General features: G+C 54.5%; 10 protein-coding genes across 10 annotated transcripts; 7 read left to right on the top strand and 3 right to left on the bottom strand.

Moving 5' to 3' along the window:
* Nucleotides 1-350: 350 nt before the first annotated feature.
* Nucleotides 351-955, top strand: CDEST_03916 (Putative HotDog domain superfamily protein; the record flags this gene model as incomplete). The annotated part of the gene is made up of 2 exons (XM_062920075.1): nt 351-505; nt 620-955. Exons 1-2 carry the CDS (start codon nt 377-379, stop codon nt 953-955), a joined length of 465 nt encoding a protein of 154 aa, XP_062776126.1. The 5' UTR covers nt 351-376.
* A 29-nt stretch (nt 956-984) lies between these two features.
* CDEST_03917 (Putative maoC-like dehydratase domain, HotDog domain superfamily) lies at nt 985-1,828 on the top strand (the record flags this gene model as incomplete). The annotated part of the gene is made up of 2 exons (XM_062920076.1): nt 985-1,478; nt 1,559-1,828. The coding sequence occupies 2 exons, from the start codon at nt 985-987 to the stop codon at nt 1,602-1,604; spliced, it is 540 nt and encodes a 179-aa protein (XP_062776127.1). The 3' UTR covers nt 1,605-1,828.
* Nucleotides 1,829-2,261: 433 nt separating this feature from the next.
* On the bottom strand, nt 2,262-3,228 carry CDEST_03918 (Putative enoyl-CoA hydratase/isomerase, ClpP/crotonase-like domain superfamily; the record flags this gene model as incomplete). The annotated part of the gene is made up of 2 exons (XM_062920077.1): nt 2,799-3,228; nt 2,262-2,725 (listed from the first exon to the last, which is right to left on the bottom strand). Exons 1-2 carry the CDS (start codon nt 3,184-3,186, stop codon nt 2,262-2,264), a joined length of 852 nt encoding a protein of 283 aa, XP_062776128.1. The 5' UTR covers nt 3,187-3,228.
* Nucleotides 3,229-3,885: 657 nt separating this feature from the next.
* On the top strand, nt 3,886-4,722 carry CDEST_03919 (Putative enoyl-CoA hydratase/isomerase, ClpP/crotonase-like domain superfamily; the record flags this gene model as incomplete). Its single annotated transcript, XM_062920078.1, has 1 exon — nt 3,886-4,722. One exon carries the CDS (start codon nt 3,886-3,888, stop codon nt 4,720-4,722), a length of 837 nt encoding a protein of 278 aa, XP_062776129.1.
* Nucleotides 4,723-5,581: 859 nt separating this feature from the next.
* On the top strand, nt 5,582-7,629 carry CDEST_03920 (Putative sugar transporter, major facilitator transporter Str1/Tri12, MFS transporter superfamily; the record flags this gene model as incomplete). Its single annotated transcript, XM_062920079.1, has 7 exons — nt 5,582-5,746; nt 5,799-5,880; nt 5,935-6,267; nt 6,320-6,487; nt 6,544-6,785; nt 6,841-6,927; nt 6,979-7,629. The coding sequence occupies 7 exons, from the start codon at nt 5,582-5,584 to the stop codon at nt 7,627-7,629; spliced, it is 1,728 nt and encodes a 575-aa protein (XP_062776130.1).
* A 395-nt stretch (nt 7,630-8,024) lies between these two features.
* On the top strand, nt 8,025-8,978 carry CDEST_03921 (Putative short-chain dehydrogenase/reductase SDR, NAD(P)-binding domain superfamily). The gene is made up of 2 exons (XM_062920080.1): nt 8,025-8,659; nt 8,719-8,978. Exons 1-2 carry the CDS (start codon nt 8,085-8,087, stop codon nt 8,897-8,899), a joined length of 756 nt encoding a protein of 251 aa, XP_062776131.1. The 5' UTR covers nt 8,025-8,084; the 3' UTR covers nt 8,900-8,978.
* A 590-nt stretch (nt 8,979-9,568) lies between these two features.
* On the top strand, nt 9,569-10,509 carry CDEST_03922 (Putative enoyl-CoA hydratase/isomerase, ClpP/crotonase-like domain superfamily; the record flags this gene model as incomplete). The annotated part of the gene is made up of 2 exons (XM_062920081.1): nt 9,569-9,863; nt 9,920-10,509. The coding sequence occupies 2 exons, from the start codon at nt 9,569-9,571 to the stop codon at nt 10,507-10,509; spliced, it is 885 nt and encodes a 294-aa protein (XP_062776132.1).
* Nucleotides 10,510-11,543: 1,034 nt separating this feature from the next.
* CDEST_03923 (Putative NAD-dependent epimerase/dehydratase, NAD(P)-binding domain superfamily) lies at nt 11,544-12,765 on the top strand (the record flags this gene model as incomplete). Its single annotated transcript, XM_062920082.1, has 4 exons — nt 11,544-11,564; nt 11,624-11,872; nt 11,936-12,107; nt 12,170-12,765. The coding sequence occupies 4 exons, from the start codon at nt 11,544-11,546 to the stop codon at nt 12,763-12,765; spliced, it is 1,038 nt and encodes a 345-aa protein (XP_062776133.1).
* A 626-nt stretch (nt 12,766-13,391) lies between these two features.
* CDEST_03924 (uncharacterized protein) lies at nt 13,392-13,964 on the bottom strand (the record flags this gene model as incomplete). Its single annotated transcript, XM_062920083.1, has 1 exon — nt 13,392-13,964. One exon carries the CDS (start codon nt 13,962-13,964, stop codon nt 13,392-13,394), a length of 573 nt encoding a protein of 190 aa, XP_062776134.1.
* A 1,245-nt stretch (nt 13,965-15,209) lies between these two features.
* On the bottom strand, nt 15,210-16,211 carry CDEST_03925 (Putative alcohol dehydrogenase, zinc-type, GroES-like superfamily, NAD(P)-binding domain superfamily; the record flags this gene model as incomplete). Its single annotated transcript, XM_062920084.1, has 1 exon — nt 15,210-16,211. One exon carries the CDS (start codon nt 16,209-16,211, stop codon nt 15,210-15,212), a length of 1,002 nt encoding a protein of 333 aa, XP_062776135.1.
* Between the last annotated feature and the right edge of the window lie 151 nt (nt 16,212-16,362).

A 16,362-nucleotide genomic window follows, 5' to 3' on the forward strand; every position in this document is an offset into this window, starting at 1 on the left:
ATATGGAGACGGAGATGGAGATGGAAACAGTTGGTAATTTTCTATCTAACCTCTGAGCTGCACACCATGTTGCTCTGCAGTGTTAGTGAGTGACTCTGTGCTACTGTCGTTGTCAGTGTCAGTGTCAGTGTTGCTCGAGGTCGCTGTTCCTTCACGCTACCCAGCGCAAACTCCAACCGCCACAGGCAGCCTCGGCTGGTGTTCCAGGCTCCAGGCTCCAGGCTCCAGGGGCTGCTGGGCCTTGTTCAGAGTTGAAAAGACAGCTGTAAGTGTGGCCGTCAGTCAGTGCGAGAGACAGTCACGTTGCATCGTTCGGCTTCCGCCAGTCTCTCTTCTCACAACTACATCTCTATCAAATCAAATCAAATCAACAAGAATGTCTTCCAGTGACCAACCAGTGAAGAACGCTGCAGGCCGCTATATCAATGTTGACTTCCGCAAGGCCGCCGGATACCAGCATCCGCCCATCAAGTGCAGCTTCAACCGCCGAGATGTCCTCCTCTTTGTAGGTCCCCCGTGTCATTGTTGCACTTTGCTGAGCCATTTGCATCCATCCTCTCTTCTTCCTCTTCAATACCTCACCAACGAACTCGGTTGGGGTCACTTACAGCAAATTTAGGCCAATGCGATCGGGTGCCAAAAGGATGAGCTGCACTTCCTCTACGAGCTGCACCCCGACTTCGCCGCCTTCCCCACGTTCCCCATCAATCTCGCCTTCAAGCAGACGGACCAGGACGTCTTCGACTTCGTCGCGCGCACAGTGACCGGCCACGTCCCGGGCTGCCCGCCCTTTGACGCCCAGCGTTCCGTCGATGGCGAGCGAGGCATCGAGATCCTGCGGCCCATCCCCGTATCTTCTGACGGTTTAGACCTGGAGGTTCAGAGCAAGGTCATCGGAGTTTACGACAAAGGCAAGTCATGCGTCCGAAGGCGAACGGGGGAGGCACGAGACTGATAGAGTCGTTTCCAAATCCAGGGGGCGCCATGATTCTGGAGGCCGAACAGCTCTTGGTCGACAGCAAGACGGACACAGTGTACACCAAGATGACATCAACCGCCTTCGGCATCGGACAGGGCGGCTACGACGGCCCCCGCGGCCCCTCGAAGCCGGCCGTGAAGCCGCCAGATCGCCGCCCGGATGCCGTGCACACCGTCAAGACGACCCCAGAGGCGGCGCTCCTCTACCGTCTCTGCGGCGACTACAACCCGCTGCACGCCGACGACGCCTTTGGACAGCGCGCCGGGTTCAAGGGGGCGATCCTCCAGGGCCTCGGGACCTGGAACATGGCCGCGCATGGCCTGCTGCGGGAGCTGGGCGGTAGCCACCCCGGCCGGCTCAAGTCGTTCGGCGCCAGGTTCAAGAGCGTCGTGTATCCCGGCGACACCCTCGAGACGCGCATGTGGGTGGTCGAAAGCCGAGGAGGGGTGGACGACGTCGTCTTCGAGACGGTTGTCAAGGACGACGAGAGGGTTGCGCTGTGAGTTCTCCCGCATTGGCTGTCTCGTACGGCATAAATCATCGCGGCTTTATGGCTGCGGGTTGCTGACGATCGTTCAGATCGAACGGTCATGCTCAGATCCTGCAGCCAAATTCAAGGTTGTAGGCGAAACTCAGTCTGGTTTCGACCACTCCAGGATACGACTGCTGGGCAGAGGAGCCACCGAGTGTGCATGTGAGGCAAGGTTGGCGCTATGTATCATCTTCATCCAAACTCGGGACTCAGTCGCTAGCCTTTGGTGTGTGTGTTGGTCTGTTTTGTGGCAGACACCTGTGATAGAGAAACATGGCGCAGCTTTGATTACTCTCAAGTCGTGTGCTCTCAACCGGTATTGAGTCATTGGTTGAATATGATGCCAATGAGTCAATGACTACATGATGGATGGTTGTGGCATATTGGCAGTTGCATCGCCAAGACTCCAGAGAGCAGACAAGGTGACTGATAGATAGCTAGTCCGCGGGCCCTAGGTGGTAAAAACAAAACGCCTATAAGAGGATTCACATTGATGTGACACTGAATTTGTTGCCAAAAACCAATGAAAAAATGGAAGTGATGTGGTTGCAATGTCTGTTGCAAAACGATTGCGCCGAGGGGGAATCGAACCCCCGGCTCCCCGACGCTGCTTGATGGCAACGGAGAATTTTACCACTAAACCATCGGCGCTAACGATGTTGAGGTTGCTTGGATTGTGACAATATGTATCGATAACAGAATGACCCATTCGGATCCTGATGGCATGCTCACCTAGTACTCTCGCAAGGTCTATAGATGTGATGGAAACCACTTAGGACTCCTCTTCTCACGATATGCAGCGAGACCTTCTTCTGCGTTCTTGCTCCGAAGCATCGCCTCGGCCCACAACTCCTGGCCGCGCATCGTCGCCCTACTGACGCCCGTCTCCCACGCCTCCCGCGCGGCCAACCGCGAGATGATGACGCTGTCGGGACTCAGCGCGGCAATCTGATCCGCGTAGTCCAGGGCCCTCGTAAGCAGCTTCTCTTGCGGCACGATCTCCTTCACCAGCCCCCACTCCCTCGCCTCTTCCACGGACATGGTGCGGCCGGTGAGAATCAGGTCCATCGTCCGGTGGTTGCCAAAGAGCACCATGCACCGGGGCAGCGCGCCCGCGAGAGCAGAGACCCCACGGAGCACCTCGGGAAGTCGGAAGGTAGCGTTCGGGGATGCGAATATCACGTCCGCGTTGAGGATCGCCTCGAAGCCGCCGCCTGCGAGGAGCGGTTTGCTCAGCAAGCTGTGGTGTATAACATTGCGTCATTGAGCAACGCGAGAGCGACGTACCGTGTGCGTGACCATTACATGCCACGATGATGGGCTTTCTCCCCGTTCTGTTGCTCATGCCGGCAAACTGCCCAGAGGGGTACTCGTACGCCACGTCGTTCGTCTTGATGATGTCCAGCCTTTGCTTCAGGTCCATGCCCGCGCAAAATGCCTTGTTCCCCGCTCCCGTGAAGACGGCGCACCGCAGTTCCGGTTCGGCGTCGTACCACTTCCACAGCGCGCCGAGTTCGATGGTCGCTTCGACGGGTAGACAGTTCATGCGGTCGGGCCGGTTGATCGTGACGAGGAGGATGTGCTTTCGAGGAAACGTTATCAGGCTGTGCTCGACGTGCGGATACGGGTTTTGTATCCATGGAGGAACGGGGTTCCTGGTTCTGGGCGTCGCCATCGCCGTAGGATGAGTGTCGGGGAACGGCAAGCGGCTTCAAGATGCCATTCTTCATGTTCAGCCAGCATCACCGTAATCTCCTGGCAATTTCATCACTAGAACATCCGATGGACACCCTCAGCAGGTCGAGCTGAGGCCGAGGCGCGAGCTCGCTAGCCCATCCCGGCCACTTCACGGTTGCAAGACCACAGACGACAACGAGCCTTTCCGCACAGTCGGTGAATCGGGCCCAATATTCCCCACCGGCTGTCACAAGTATCCTGCGCCATGTACGAGTAAAACCTCACTGCCAAAAGGTTAGGGAACCCTGAGCACCGTGTGTCTTGTGCCTCCACACCGAAGACACCAGAACCGTTTCAACCAGTGGAACAGGCGCCCCCGCGTGAACTGCGCCAATGACAGTCGAGAGAACCAAGGGCATCGATAGTGTGTCATGCACAGCTGAGGCTTGCCGGACACGACGCTCGAAGGCTGCCAACTGTACTCCTTCGGAAATCGACGGTTGAGATGCTCCCTTGAACCTTGTTGGACGAACGGTTGTTGTAAGCCAGGAGGACGGTGTTTCACGAGCTCTCGATGAGCAATCATGTGAAAATCTCACCAACAGCGCAGGTTGAGATGTCATTGCGTGTAATACGCCCACCAACTTGAGAGAGAACCAACATCAATCTCCCAGCTGAGCAATTCCACCCCTTCGTGATGATTTCCTCACCAACAGAAACACCGCCGCCGGCGACGCCCATCTTCCTCAAGCTCTCCTACCCGGCGCCCCGCGTTCTCCTCGTGCGGATGGACCGGCCGAAGGACCTCAACGCCATGTCAACAGCAGCACAATGGGAGATGGACTCAGTGTGGCGGTGGTTCGACCAAGAACCAAACCTGAGCGTCGCCGTCATCACCGGAACGGGACGGGCGTTCTCGGCAGGGGCCGATCTGAAAGAGTGGAATAGCACCATGGCCGCCGATGCCGACCCGAGCAAGCGGATGGGCAACGCTCCCGCCTTCAAGCCCCTGAGTCGGCGGCTGGGCAAGAAGCCCGTCGTCGCAGCGGTCAACGGCCTCGCGATGGGCGGCGGATGCGAGTTCGTCGTCAACTGCGACCTCGTCGTCGCGGCCGACGACGCGTACTTCGGGCTCCCGGAGGTCAAGAGAGGAATCGCAGCCATCGGCGGCGCCCTGCCGCGGCTCATCCGCACCATCGGCCTCCAGCGGGCGAGCGAGTTCGCGCTGACCGGGCGCAACGTCTCGGCGCAGGAGATGGCGGGGTGGGGGATCGTGAACAAGGTGGTGCCCAAGGAGAAGGTCGTGGACGAGGCGGTACGCTATGCGACGATGATCGCGGCCCACTCGCCGGACGCCATCATCTGCACAAGGGCAGGGCTGAGGCAGGGCTGGGAGGCGGCATCTGTCGAGAGGGCAGTGGAGTGGACTTTGGAAAAGGAGTTTGCCGAGTTACAGCGAGGCGAGAACATTCTCGAGGGCCTCAAAGCCTTCTCTGAGAAACGGGAGCCCAGGTGGAAGGGTAGTCGGCTGTGACGGGTCATGCGTTCCAGGCGGCGAGAATCAACAAGACCGGGCCGGGACCAGTGAGCCGGACGAACTCATTCAATGTGTATCCTCATGCTCTGCTCAAACCGAAGCCTCGCTCATCCAGACCGAGTCGATGGACCAGTTTGACCGGGGTTCTCCTCGTCATTAATTACTCCTTCTATAGAGTCCTCTATACTTGAGTCGATACGTCCACGTTTGCTCCATCGTTACAGGTAGACCGGTCGGTGGAGATCCTGAGCGGAAGCCGCCGCCAAATCGGTCCGTAGACGGTTTCAACAACCTAAAATGTCTTCACCACTCTTCAGCGTCCCATCGTATTGAGCCTTTGAGACGGCAGGGAGCCAATGGTTCGGCCACTGTCGCATCCAGATGTGGCCGTTTGGGCAAAGAGTCAAAGGCCGATGTGCTCGGGTCGCGCGGTGGTCTCCCCCCGCAGGACGTCACAAGGAAAGGCCTTCGATGCCTCGCCAGCCATCCATGAAAGAGTTTCGAAGAGGTTCGAGTTTTCCCGGGGGAGGCCAACTGGCGTGTGTACGCCTTGGATGGTCCTAGCCGACAAATGAAAGAACGGAGGACTGCCGCGCACATCAGGTCAGACCAAGGCTGTGTGTCTTGTCGTTCGTCTCACTCATGGGCGTTAATTCTCGTTGAGCACATACTGATCCTCCTCAAGTCATCCCATTCCTCGATGACAGTTGCAAATTCTTGAGGGTTTATAAACCTCGAGCACGGTCTCATTCTTGGCCGCGGTTCCCTTTGAACTGACAGACAATCTCGACTTCTCTCCTCGATAACCGACATTGCGCGAGCTGGTTCCCGCATGTCGGTCTCGTGAATCTTCGTCATGGATATCTCAAAGTCTGAGACCTATCGCGAGTTCGATAGGACGTCGATGGATAAGCACTGCGACCTCGACAGAGACGATGCCTCTTCGATACGTTCCGAGGCGCTGGGAGACGATCTGCCTCCCGGTTACTACTATTCTCCTCGATTCCTCGGTGCTATGGCGGTTGGTTGAGGCTATCGCGGTGTATCACGACCGTAGCTGACGTCCTTTCTAGGGATTCTGTCTCTCGGCAACCTCGGCTTACCTCTTTTTGATCTTGCCGACCAACGTGTTGACGTTTATCAATGCCGATATTGGTGCGAATGAGCAGTGACAACTCGGTTGGATCCGTTAATGCTGATGTCAAGCAGGGCCGAGTCCGTATATCTCCTGGGTCAATATTGCCAGGACGTTATCGCTGTCTTTCACGTACACGATCCTCGGCCGACTGTCAGATCTTTTCGGTAGACGCTGGTTCTTCATCGGCGGCAACGTCGTCGCCTTTTTCGGCGTCATCATCTGCGCTGTCGCACGCAACGTCGAGACTCTCATCGTTGGCGCCGCAGTGTATGGCCTGGGCGAGACGGTTCAGCTCAGTTTTAACGTTGCTGTCGGCGAACTGGTTCCCAACAAGTATCGACCGATGGTATTGTCCCTGATCTTCCTAACCAACGCGCCTGTTTCGGCATTCGGTCCTTTCATTGGTAGGCGACTCCTACAAAGCCAGACAATACTCTTCGCTAACCTGGTACCCAGCCCGGGGGTTTGTGAAGAACCCAAATCTCAGCTGGAGATGGTGCTTCTACATCAATATCATTACCATTGGTCTTGCCATCGTTCTGCTATACCTGTTTTACCACCCGCCCACTTTTGAGCTTCTTCATGCCCGAAAGACAAAGCGTCAACTGCTCAAAGAACTTGACTGTACGTCTCACACTCCAGGAGAGGCTAAATTGCCGGGACGTTAACATCAGGAACAGACATTGGGATCTTCCTCTGGACTACTGGCCTGACTCTTCTATTGTTGGGTGTTTCTTGGGGAGGGGTGATGTTCCCATGGGGCTCGCCAGCGACCATCTCGAGCTTGACCATAGGTACCGCACTTCTTGTGGCACTCTTCTGCTGGGAAGCGTTCGCCGACCTCAAGTATCCTGCTATTCCTGTCAAATTCTTTTCCAACCGGGGCTTCATGTCACTCGTCTGCTGCGCGACGGTTGCCACCGTGAGTAATACCTTCATCAGCTGTTCCTGTCCATCTTTCACTAAACCTTTCATAGATGTTCTACTACTCTGCCGTGCTCCTCTGGCCGCAACAAGTTCAGGCGCTTTACACAACAGACATCACCTACGGCGGTTGGCTTTCGGTATGCGAGTCCCCCATTAGCGTACCCGTCTTATCAACTAATGAGTGGCAGTCAACGGTGGCGAGTTCGACAGCACTTGGCCAAGTTTGTGCTGGGGGGATCATCAAATGGGGAGGCAACGTCCGGTATTGGATCATCTTCGCGACGTTTGCCATGGTTGGTTTTGTCGGTGCCCTCGCGTCTCTGACACCCGAGACGCTGAACCTCGGCATTGGCCTCACGATCTTGGGGCCCTTTTTCGTCGGCTTCATCGAACTCACATCCCTTGCTCTGGCCCCCCTGTTCTGCAAGCCCTCAGACATTGGCCTTGCGTCGGGTCTCTTGGCCTCGATCCGCTCTGCTGGCGGTTCGATCGCCGTTGCCGTCTACACGACCATCTTGTCCAACCGTCTCGCAACTGAGATTCCCGCAGCCATTAATGGGCCAGCTATTGCTGCCGGCCTGTCCCAGGGTCAGCTTCCAGCTCTTGCCAAGGCGGCGCAGGCAGGGAAACTGGCAGCCTTTCCCGGCTTGACCAGCGCCGTGAAAGCTGCTGTGGTGAGAGTATTGCCCAGCGCCTACACAAAGGCCTTTGAGACTGTATATCTAGCAAGTCTGGGATTTGGAGCTATTGCCATAGTCGGGTGTCTGTTCGCAAAAGACGCACAGAAGCACATGACAAACAAGGTCGAGAGAAGGATGGGCGATGGGAAAAGTTCATGAGAAACATACTTGAAGATGGTAGCTCTTGTGAAGACAAAGATGCATATGGAAAAGATGACTAGTTCAAAGTCAATACGCATGGGCCGTGATCTACATGTTTCTTGCAATGGACCTTGGGTTCACACAAAGCCAATTACCTCTCCAGGACGTCGAGTCTCCATCGCGAAACGACGATTTATCTGAAAAAAGCTTTCCGCCCTGTAACACACCGATCAAGAGAACATTTTGTTATGATATGGACTGAGGCTCGCAGTCTGCGTATGTACCACCGGCTGGGCAGTGGAGTTCCGCCCGGTTCCCTTTCGCTGCATACTGTCGGTTATGTGGTTGCGGGTCATACGCATGGGGGCGGGACAAACTAATCGATTTCGTGACTCATCCTTCCTGTCTTCATAAACCAGGAAAGGTTATGTCGAAGCCTTAAGACCGAGGTTCCACGATATAGTCTCATCACCATGTCAGCAACGCACCAATTCCGTGACAAAGTCATTGCCGTGACGGGTGCTGCCTCGGGCATAGGACTCGCTACCGCTCACCTTCTTGCAAGCCGAGGCGCCAAGCTCTCGTTGGCAGACATTAACGCAGAAGGCCTTCGAGAAGCTCATTCCGACATCCAAACTCGACACACCGAAGCTGAGATCTACACATCAGCCGTAGACGTCACAGACTACGACCAGGTGGAGAGATGGACAGCAAACACGATTGAACACTTCGGCAGACTCGATGGCGCAGCTAACCTCGCCGGCGTGATTCCAAAGTCCGTTGGCAAAAAGGGACTGGCGGATCAGGATCTCGACGAGTGGGAGTTTGTAATGGGAGTCAACCTCAAGGGCGTGATGCATTGTCTTAAGGCGCAGCTATCCATGATTCAGGACAATGGGTCCATCGTCAACGCCAGCAGCATCGCAGGCTTGCAAGGCCGACCCAACAACGGCGCGTATACGGCAAGCAAGCACGCCATCTTGGGGCTGACCAGGACGGCTGCGAAGGAGGTCGGATGCAGGAGTATCAGAGTCAACGCCGTTTGCCCGTAAGTTTGGTCCACGTTGTTTTATCGTTCACTCGCTCATCCGATGACACGATATACAGTGGTAGAATTGATACGCCCATGTCGAGAGCATCAGCAGCAGCTGGGATACAAGCTGACGCGGCTTTGGGACGATCGGGCAGGCCTGAGGAGGTAGCGTCATTGATTGCCTTTCTCTTGAGTAGCGAGTCTACCTACATCACCGGAAGTGCAATCAGCATCGATGGCGGCTGGAACTGTTGATGGAAGAGGGATAGTTGTAAGACTGCTCCAAAATTTGAGCAAGTAAACGAACCGTTAATAACCTTGTCGTGTGCGGGTGAGGGACTCGTGGAGAAGCCTGCTTCTCAGTCGCTTCTTGTTGTGCAGATGATGACGACTAAGGGTGAAGTCTGGGTGTTTTTGGGGAATCAATGCCAAGTCGGATGCGTTTGCCTCCCGGCCAGTGATCCCAGTCCCCTCAAATTAAGTGTAAAATTGCGGTTTTGCGTCCAACCATGCCTTTAGTAGTAAAGCATAATGGATGAAGCTTGGACAGAGCCTCCGGGCTGAAGTAGGGCGGTGCAACCATGAACTCTATTTTTGAGAGCGGACGGCTGGATCGTTACGCCGACAGTTACTGATGATACGATTTGTAAGTTCTCGAGATTGAGACTATTCCATGATTATCGAGCTCACCTCGGTATAGAACGCTGCTTAGCAATACAGAGAGAGCTGTATTGATTGTAATCATTTTATTTGAAATCAACAAAGGAAGCTGGCAGTTTGAAGGCTATCCAAGCGTCGTCCTGCTCCTGATTAGACGTATATGTATAAAAGCGCACGGCATCGCCATCATCGTGACTTTTACTGCTTCGAACACTACCATCTACACTCGTTGCAATCAGTTTTCAAAATTTCAACAAACTCACCATGCCTGCTCCTAGACTTTTCCTTTCTGCCCTTGCAGGATACTTGATCTCGAGTACCCTCGCCCTCGAACTCCCAAAATATCGTGGTTTGAAGACGGCCCAGAACGGCGGTGTTCTCGAAGTCACCCTCCATAACCCCGACTCAGCCATCAACCTCTGGAGCCAGGACTTCCAAGAGGGACTTACCGATCTCGTTCAGAGGCTTCAGGTCGACAACAAAACCAAGGTCGTTGTCTTCAAGAGCGACGTCCCAAGATTCTTCTGCGCCCATGTGGACCTCCTCATTCCAGACATCCGTATGTATCAGCCTCAAGACCGAAAATTGCGTGAGCCGTTCTGACAGGTAGCCCAGAAACTGTCGGAGATAGGTTTTCGGCACTCATGTGGAATATCACGAACCTCCCGCAAGTCACCATTGGCGCTGTCGAAGGCAGAGCTCGCGGTGCAGGAAATGAGTTCTTGCTCGCCCTGGACATGCGATTTGCCACAAAGACAGAGACGCTTCTTGGCCAGATCGAGGTAGGCACCGGCCTCGTTCCTGGGGGCGGAGGGGGCCAGCTGCTTTCCCAGATCATCGGGAGGGGACTGGCAATGGAGTACATCTTGAGCGGCAAGGATATCAATGCAGAAGATGCAGAGAAGATCGGCTGGATCAACAAGGCCTTCAACAATGCTGCCGACATGTACGCCCACATCAACGAGCTCACGTCTCGCTTCAGTCTGTTCCCAGGGGGCGCGGTGGTTGCTGCGAAGAACTCGATCAACCTGTGGGCTCGGCCACCGCGGGAGAACTTCTTGAAAGACGCCGCCGCCTTCAACGCGCGCCTGGCTGATCCCATCGTCACGCAACTGTTGGGCCGAGCCCTGGTTCTGACAAACAACCTGACACTGGGCGACATGGAGCTCAACTTGGGAAACACACTTCCCCTTCTTTACCAGTAATCAAACTCAGTGCTCGGGATTCTATATGCGTTGCAGGCGAACGGTCATGGGGACGGTCCAAGGAAGACATATTTCTAGTTTGTTGGCAGCAAATTCCCGTCATTTGTAGCATTCTGTTCGTTTAGAAATGCTCTGTAGATCCCTTATATTATTACTTCAGTAGGCTATCAAGAACTACGCTACATAGATGGCACACTGCCAGCACTTATGGATCCGTTTCTGATCTGTCATCTAAACAACATTGCAAATCGCTCAAACAGGTTCACGCTTGTCTTTGGGCTGGGGGATCCGCAAGTGACGATGAAGTTTTGAGACCTCAATCACATAATTTGAAAGCCACAGAACGACTGGCCAATGCCAGCGGTCACCCCAATGAGATTCGTAGTCTGTGATACATCTAGCAAGTTAGTATTAGTGTCTACTTCTGTAGTCACAAGTTGGCATTCTTTAAACACCCGATTTGGCTGTCATTACACCAATGGAGACAACAGCAATCGTTTCGTGAATCCATTGGGCAGTGAGCTTTGGAGTTGGATTTGGAGACTGTGCAGCATGAGTTTCTGCGTTTGCAAACTGTGTCTAGGAATACCCATCCGTGCGGTATGGAGTGCAGTCTGTCTCACTAACTTGATGTTTTCTCTTGAAAAACAAGTGCAGCCGGAAGGGGAATGCACTCTGCGTTTGCCGGACGGGCAAACTGGTGCCCGCGGGGACCTACTGCTAACTGCCTTCCGTTAACTCCCCGCTCCGCAAAGTCTCTAGTTTGGTGCCACGTACGTTGCCCAAGCTGCGATTTGTGTAGTTTGCCAAAGCACGAGGCAGAGTCTGACAAATCCGGTTACTGATTGCGGTTTTGATTACTGATACTGGCTTATTGAGTTTAGCGGATCTTATTCAATGACCGACCAAGGCATTCTCCCGCCTTTTCGGCTTGGATCTGTCGAGATATATCAGATCACCGTCGCCGTCGGACAGTCGTGCCAAGCAAGGGAAACAACCAAGATCCGTTGACTACTTGCACACCAACTTAGAATATGTCGCAGCAACTCCTTGTCGTAAGTTACGCTAACCCTTGTGCAGACGACGTTATGTGACTGTTACTGATGGCCCGCAGATCACTGGCGTCTCTGGCCATGTGGGCTTTCGCGTGCTTGTGGAGGCTCTCGCCCGCGGGTATTCTGTTCGCGCCATCATACGAAAAGCCGAACAAGCTGAACACATCAAGAACGCCAAGTCTGTCCAACCCCACCTGAAGCAGTTGGATATATCTGTCATTCCCGATTTACTGGCTCCGGGAGCATTTGACGGGGCTCTCGATGGAGCAAGTGGAGTGGTCCACGTTGCCTCCCCGTTGCCTGTTTTCGTAAGCGACGGTGTGGTTGCTGCACATCTTGTCCATGAGAAACTAACTCGGCTTCGTACGTAGAGCGATAATCTTAGGCGTGATTTGATCGATCCGGCCATCGTGGCGACGTTGAGGGTTCTTGAGTCGGCTGCGAATGTACCGTCGATCAAACGAGTCGTCATTACATCTTCGGTTGCAGCCCTTCTCTCATGGGAGTACGTGATGTCGCATGATGTTACCACGACTTTCACCGGTATGCTGCCTAAGACCATTAGTTATATGATCTATATCAACTAATACCAGACTTCGTGACAGCTCGAGACACCTATGACCCCCCGGGACCCGATAGCGTGTTCGAATCACCATTCCAGGCTTATGGCGCTTCGAAAGCGTTGGCATTCAAGGCAACCGAGCGGTTCGTTGCGGAGAAAAAGCCCTCGTTCGATGTCATCAATATCATGCCGAGCATGGTTATCGGGAAAAATGAGCTGAATGCAACCAAGGAAGCGGTCGCAAGCGGCACGAACAACAACATCATGGCCCCGTTGCTGGGAATCGATACCCCATCGCCAGTGCTCGGCGTTTCCGTTCATGTCGACGATGTCGCAAAGGCGCATATCGACGCTCTTCGACCTGATGTCCCAGGCAACCGGAACTTCATCTGTTCTTCGGGTGGGCTACAGGGCACCGAGTGGAATAGCGTCAAATCCGTCGCTGCGCAGCTTTTCAAGAAGGAAGTGTCTGACGGCATTCTGCCATCGAACGGGTCCATCCCTACGAGGCCCATTCGCTTGGATGCATCAGACACGGAGGAGGTCTTTGGCTGGAAGTTTCAAGGCTTCGAGGAACAGGTGAAGAGTGTGGTCCAGCACTACCTCGAGCTACTGGAAGCTGAAGAGTCACGTCTGTAATGCATAGTGGTAATACCGAGCCCCTGTTCTGGGCCGGCAGGATTGCGGTCAATTCGATCGCCATTGTCTAGTGGTAGCCCGCGTTTATGATCAAATAACCGTTTGCGGTTGTCTTTCTCCATCTTCTTGACGTCAACTTACGCGAAATGCACATGCCTCGCCGTTCACTTAGTAATTTCTGGGGGCGCTCGGCCCTCATTCCCACATCATTCTCGGCCGCAGTTGTGTGCCGAGGCGGCGCAATGTTTCCGCCGTCATCAGTAAACGTCCCATCCACCACATGATACTTCAGTAATTCTTTCTACATTGTGTACCTATGCGACCTCATGAGGGACCGACTTGGCCACGTCCCTTGGCAAGGCTTCAGTAACTGGTGTGGCAGCCCGCTTTTGATATGTGGAGGCTGGGTGAACTTGTGTTACTGACCGTAGTGCGGCTCGGCTCTATGACGGTGTCTTGAAGGCCGGCTGCATGCCTTTTGGATGGTTGGCACTCATGACTCCTTGACCCTACGCCCAACACGTAAGAAGCAGCATTTATGGCTATTCCTCAACGAATGTGATTCATTCCACCAACCAAACCCCGACTCGGGTCCAAGGACTAGTCGAATCAATAGTATAAATACCCTACGGCGTTCCCTCCTGCTGAGTTCGAGCTTCCGTGCTCAATGTATTCAGCCACGAGTCCACGACCTTCTCCAACCGGTTGTATTGCCATCGAGGTCCATCACCCAAGCACACGCTACTTCTGATCATTTTGTCCACCAACTGACGCAAACTCGACAAGTCCTCTGGCGTTCCCACGCCCTCGAGCGCGAGCTCGATCACGCGATAGCCCTGTCCGAGTCTTTGTCGAATATAATCTTCAGCTCCGTCAGGCCGCAGGTACGTTTCCAAGGGCGTCCCCCTGGCCGCGCATACGTGAGACATCTTATTTCGGATCGTGATCCCCCCCTCGGGATCATACCCAGGGTGGTCGGACTCGATATACCCCATGTTTCGGGATTTGAGCCTGGCGTGGATGCCGTTAAGAACGATACGTTTGGGTGTCATTGGAGCGATCTCGCCAAAGATCTTGTGTGCGGTTGCCACGGCCTGCTCATTCCCTCCGATCGCAGCCTGGAGAAGCTTAAAGCCCCAGACCAAACCAGTCCAGAACACAACACTTGCCAGCGTCTTGTTAGATTCCAAGAAAGGCATGATGTCGACGGGAGGATTGGTCAGTCTGAAAAGTGGACGTTCGAGAAAAACCCCGTAGCTGAGGCGTGGAGACATTCGCCCGCTCTGGTACCCCGATTGCTGTCCACCTGTTCTGTTTTCATCGTTCTGGCTTCCAGGAACTTCGTCAACATTGGCTGGTGGGCGTGCTTGGTAGCCCCCAAAAGGGAACGGTGTTGGGGCCCCTCCAGCAGGACCTTTGCCCAACATGTTTCCGCTCCTAACCATGACAGATTGATACGAGGTTGACGGCATTGAAGGCTGCCGTCGAGAGGGCTCGCCTTGTTCCCCGGAATTGTTATCAGAGTCGTGTCCATCATTGTGATCCTCCATGCCGGCTGCGTTTTGAGCGTCCCGTACCGCGGTCTGCAGCTCAGTGCTTCCAAGACGCGCTGCAACGCGTGCCAGTGACAAGATGGCGTCTTGCATGGCTTGGTTCTGTTCCCGAAGTTCGTTGATTGCCGTGATCTGTCTTTGTCGAAAAGCCCGCTGGGCTTTTCGGCCTCTCTCTCTCCTCGCCTGTGCCGCCTTAGCAGAGCCCTTCAAGGTGCTGCCTGGTTGCACTCACTGCCAGGTCATCATCCTCAGTGTGCGTGGCGTCGTCCACTGTGCGCTTCATGATGGGATTCGTCTCGGGAATGATGCGTTTGGATACTGCAATAGGCACGAAAAGGACAATCACGCGAACCGGATAGAGAGAGCTTGACAACGGTTCTTGGGTAGGTAGATAATTGCGGCCGGCTGTAGGCAGATTAATCAGCATTTGCAGAAAAGACCGAGGATAAACCCCCTGAGTCAAGGGCCAATGCTAATTGGGCCGGTCTTGTCTGCTGCCGACCAAGTATAGCTTAGAATTTGAAACCTTCCGTTGGGTTTGGCGTTCAAGCAATCACACTGGACCTTGTTGAACGCTTTGTTGGATAAGAGTTAGACTACCGAGAGATTGTCTCACTATTTCACACTAACATGAACAGTCAACAAGAGTGAAATCACGCTGTGAATGCCTCCAGAACACATAAGAGGTACAGCACTCATGGCTTCTCCTGCGAAAAAAAAGTTCAGCTCGGCAGCCACACTAAGCTAGTCTATGGCGTCACAACACCAGAGCAACAACGTTGCAATATTCTTATTTCTGTGCTGACATTGTCCAGATTCAAACCTAGTACGGATCACGGACTCACAAGGTCGGATGAACTGTGAGTCAGGCGAGGGGGACGCATATCTACATCAGTTCTTAGGAATCAAGACCCCCCTGTAACGCATTTGTCCGTTGGCCAACTTCTCAAAAGCTTCTGTAATACCCCCCCTAGACATGGCAAACGTTTCGACCACAGGCTTTACATTGTTTCGGGCAGCGAACTCTAGCATTTGCTTCTGGACGACACGAGACGCCACCATGGCGCCTTGTACGCGGAGGCCCATCGAGATAAGAGCCTGGTAGGGGATACTGAAGTCACCCATAGAAATGGTGAGGGGGAAAATCGTTGCGCCCGGGCTCAAAAGTGGGATGTAAAGTTGCCACTCAGGGGGCATGCTCGATGTGACGAGCAGGATATCGAGCTTCTTGCTGCCGATATCGAGCCCTTTGCTGTCCTTGGTGGCGTAAAAGCTTCTGGCCCCGAGCTTCATGGCTTCGGACCGTTTGGAATCGGTGCCGCTGAAGACGGCGACGTCGCAGCCCAGCTTGGCGGCGAACTGGATGGCAAGGTGGCCCAGGCCTCCAACCCCGATGACGCCGACACGGGCAACAGGAGCATCCTCGAGCGTGGTGAGGGCACTGAAAACGGTTGCTCCGGCACACATGAGCGGTGCGGCGTCCACGTCGGTGAGGCCATCCGGGATCTTGAAGAGGAAAGGCTCCTTCCAGACGGCGCCGGTAGCGAAGGAGCCCTGGTCGAGGTCGGCGAATCCGTACATGCTACGGCTTGGACAAAAGGTCTCGCGCCCAGATTGGCACAGCTCGCAGAGGCCACAGCTATCGTGCTCGTAGCCCCAGCCCACACGATCGCCCGTCTGGAGCTGGCGAACCCCAGGGCCCGTGGCTTCTACAACACCGACGCCTTCGTGCCCAAGGACCATGTCCTGGGAGCGGTAATGAGCGTCGGTGCCGCAAAGACCGGAAGCCGTGACCTTGACAAGGACCTCGTCGCCTTTCAGTTCTGGCTTCTTCGTGACGTCTCTCTTGATGGAGCCGTCGGCGCTGCCTTTGTAAACGGTGAGGGAATACATTTTGGTGAAACGACAAAAGCCCACACTTTTAGTCATGAGAGTGGTTTGATGTGGATTCGGTGGATCTTGGAACAATTTTGGCAGAAGAGAGTACGGACTGAGTGATGGCGAGAAGAACCGAGTCCTTATCTCTTCGCAGTCTTTCAAGCTT

The sequence above is a fragment of the Colletotrichum destructivum genome, chromosome 2, assembly GCF_034447905.1.
Source record: "Colletotrichum destructivum chromosome 2, complete sequence".
NCBI lineage: Eukaryota > Fungi > Ascomycota > Sordariomycetes > Glomerellales > Glomerellaceae > Colletotrichum > Colletotrichum destructivum.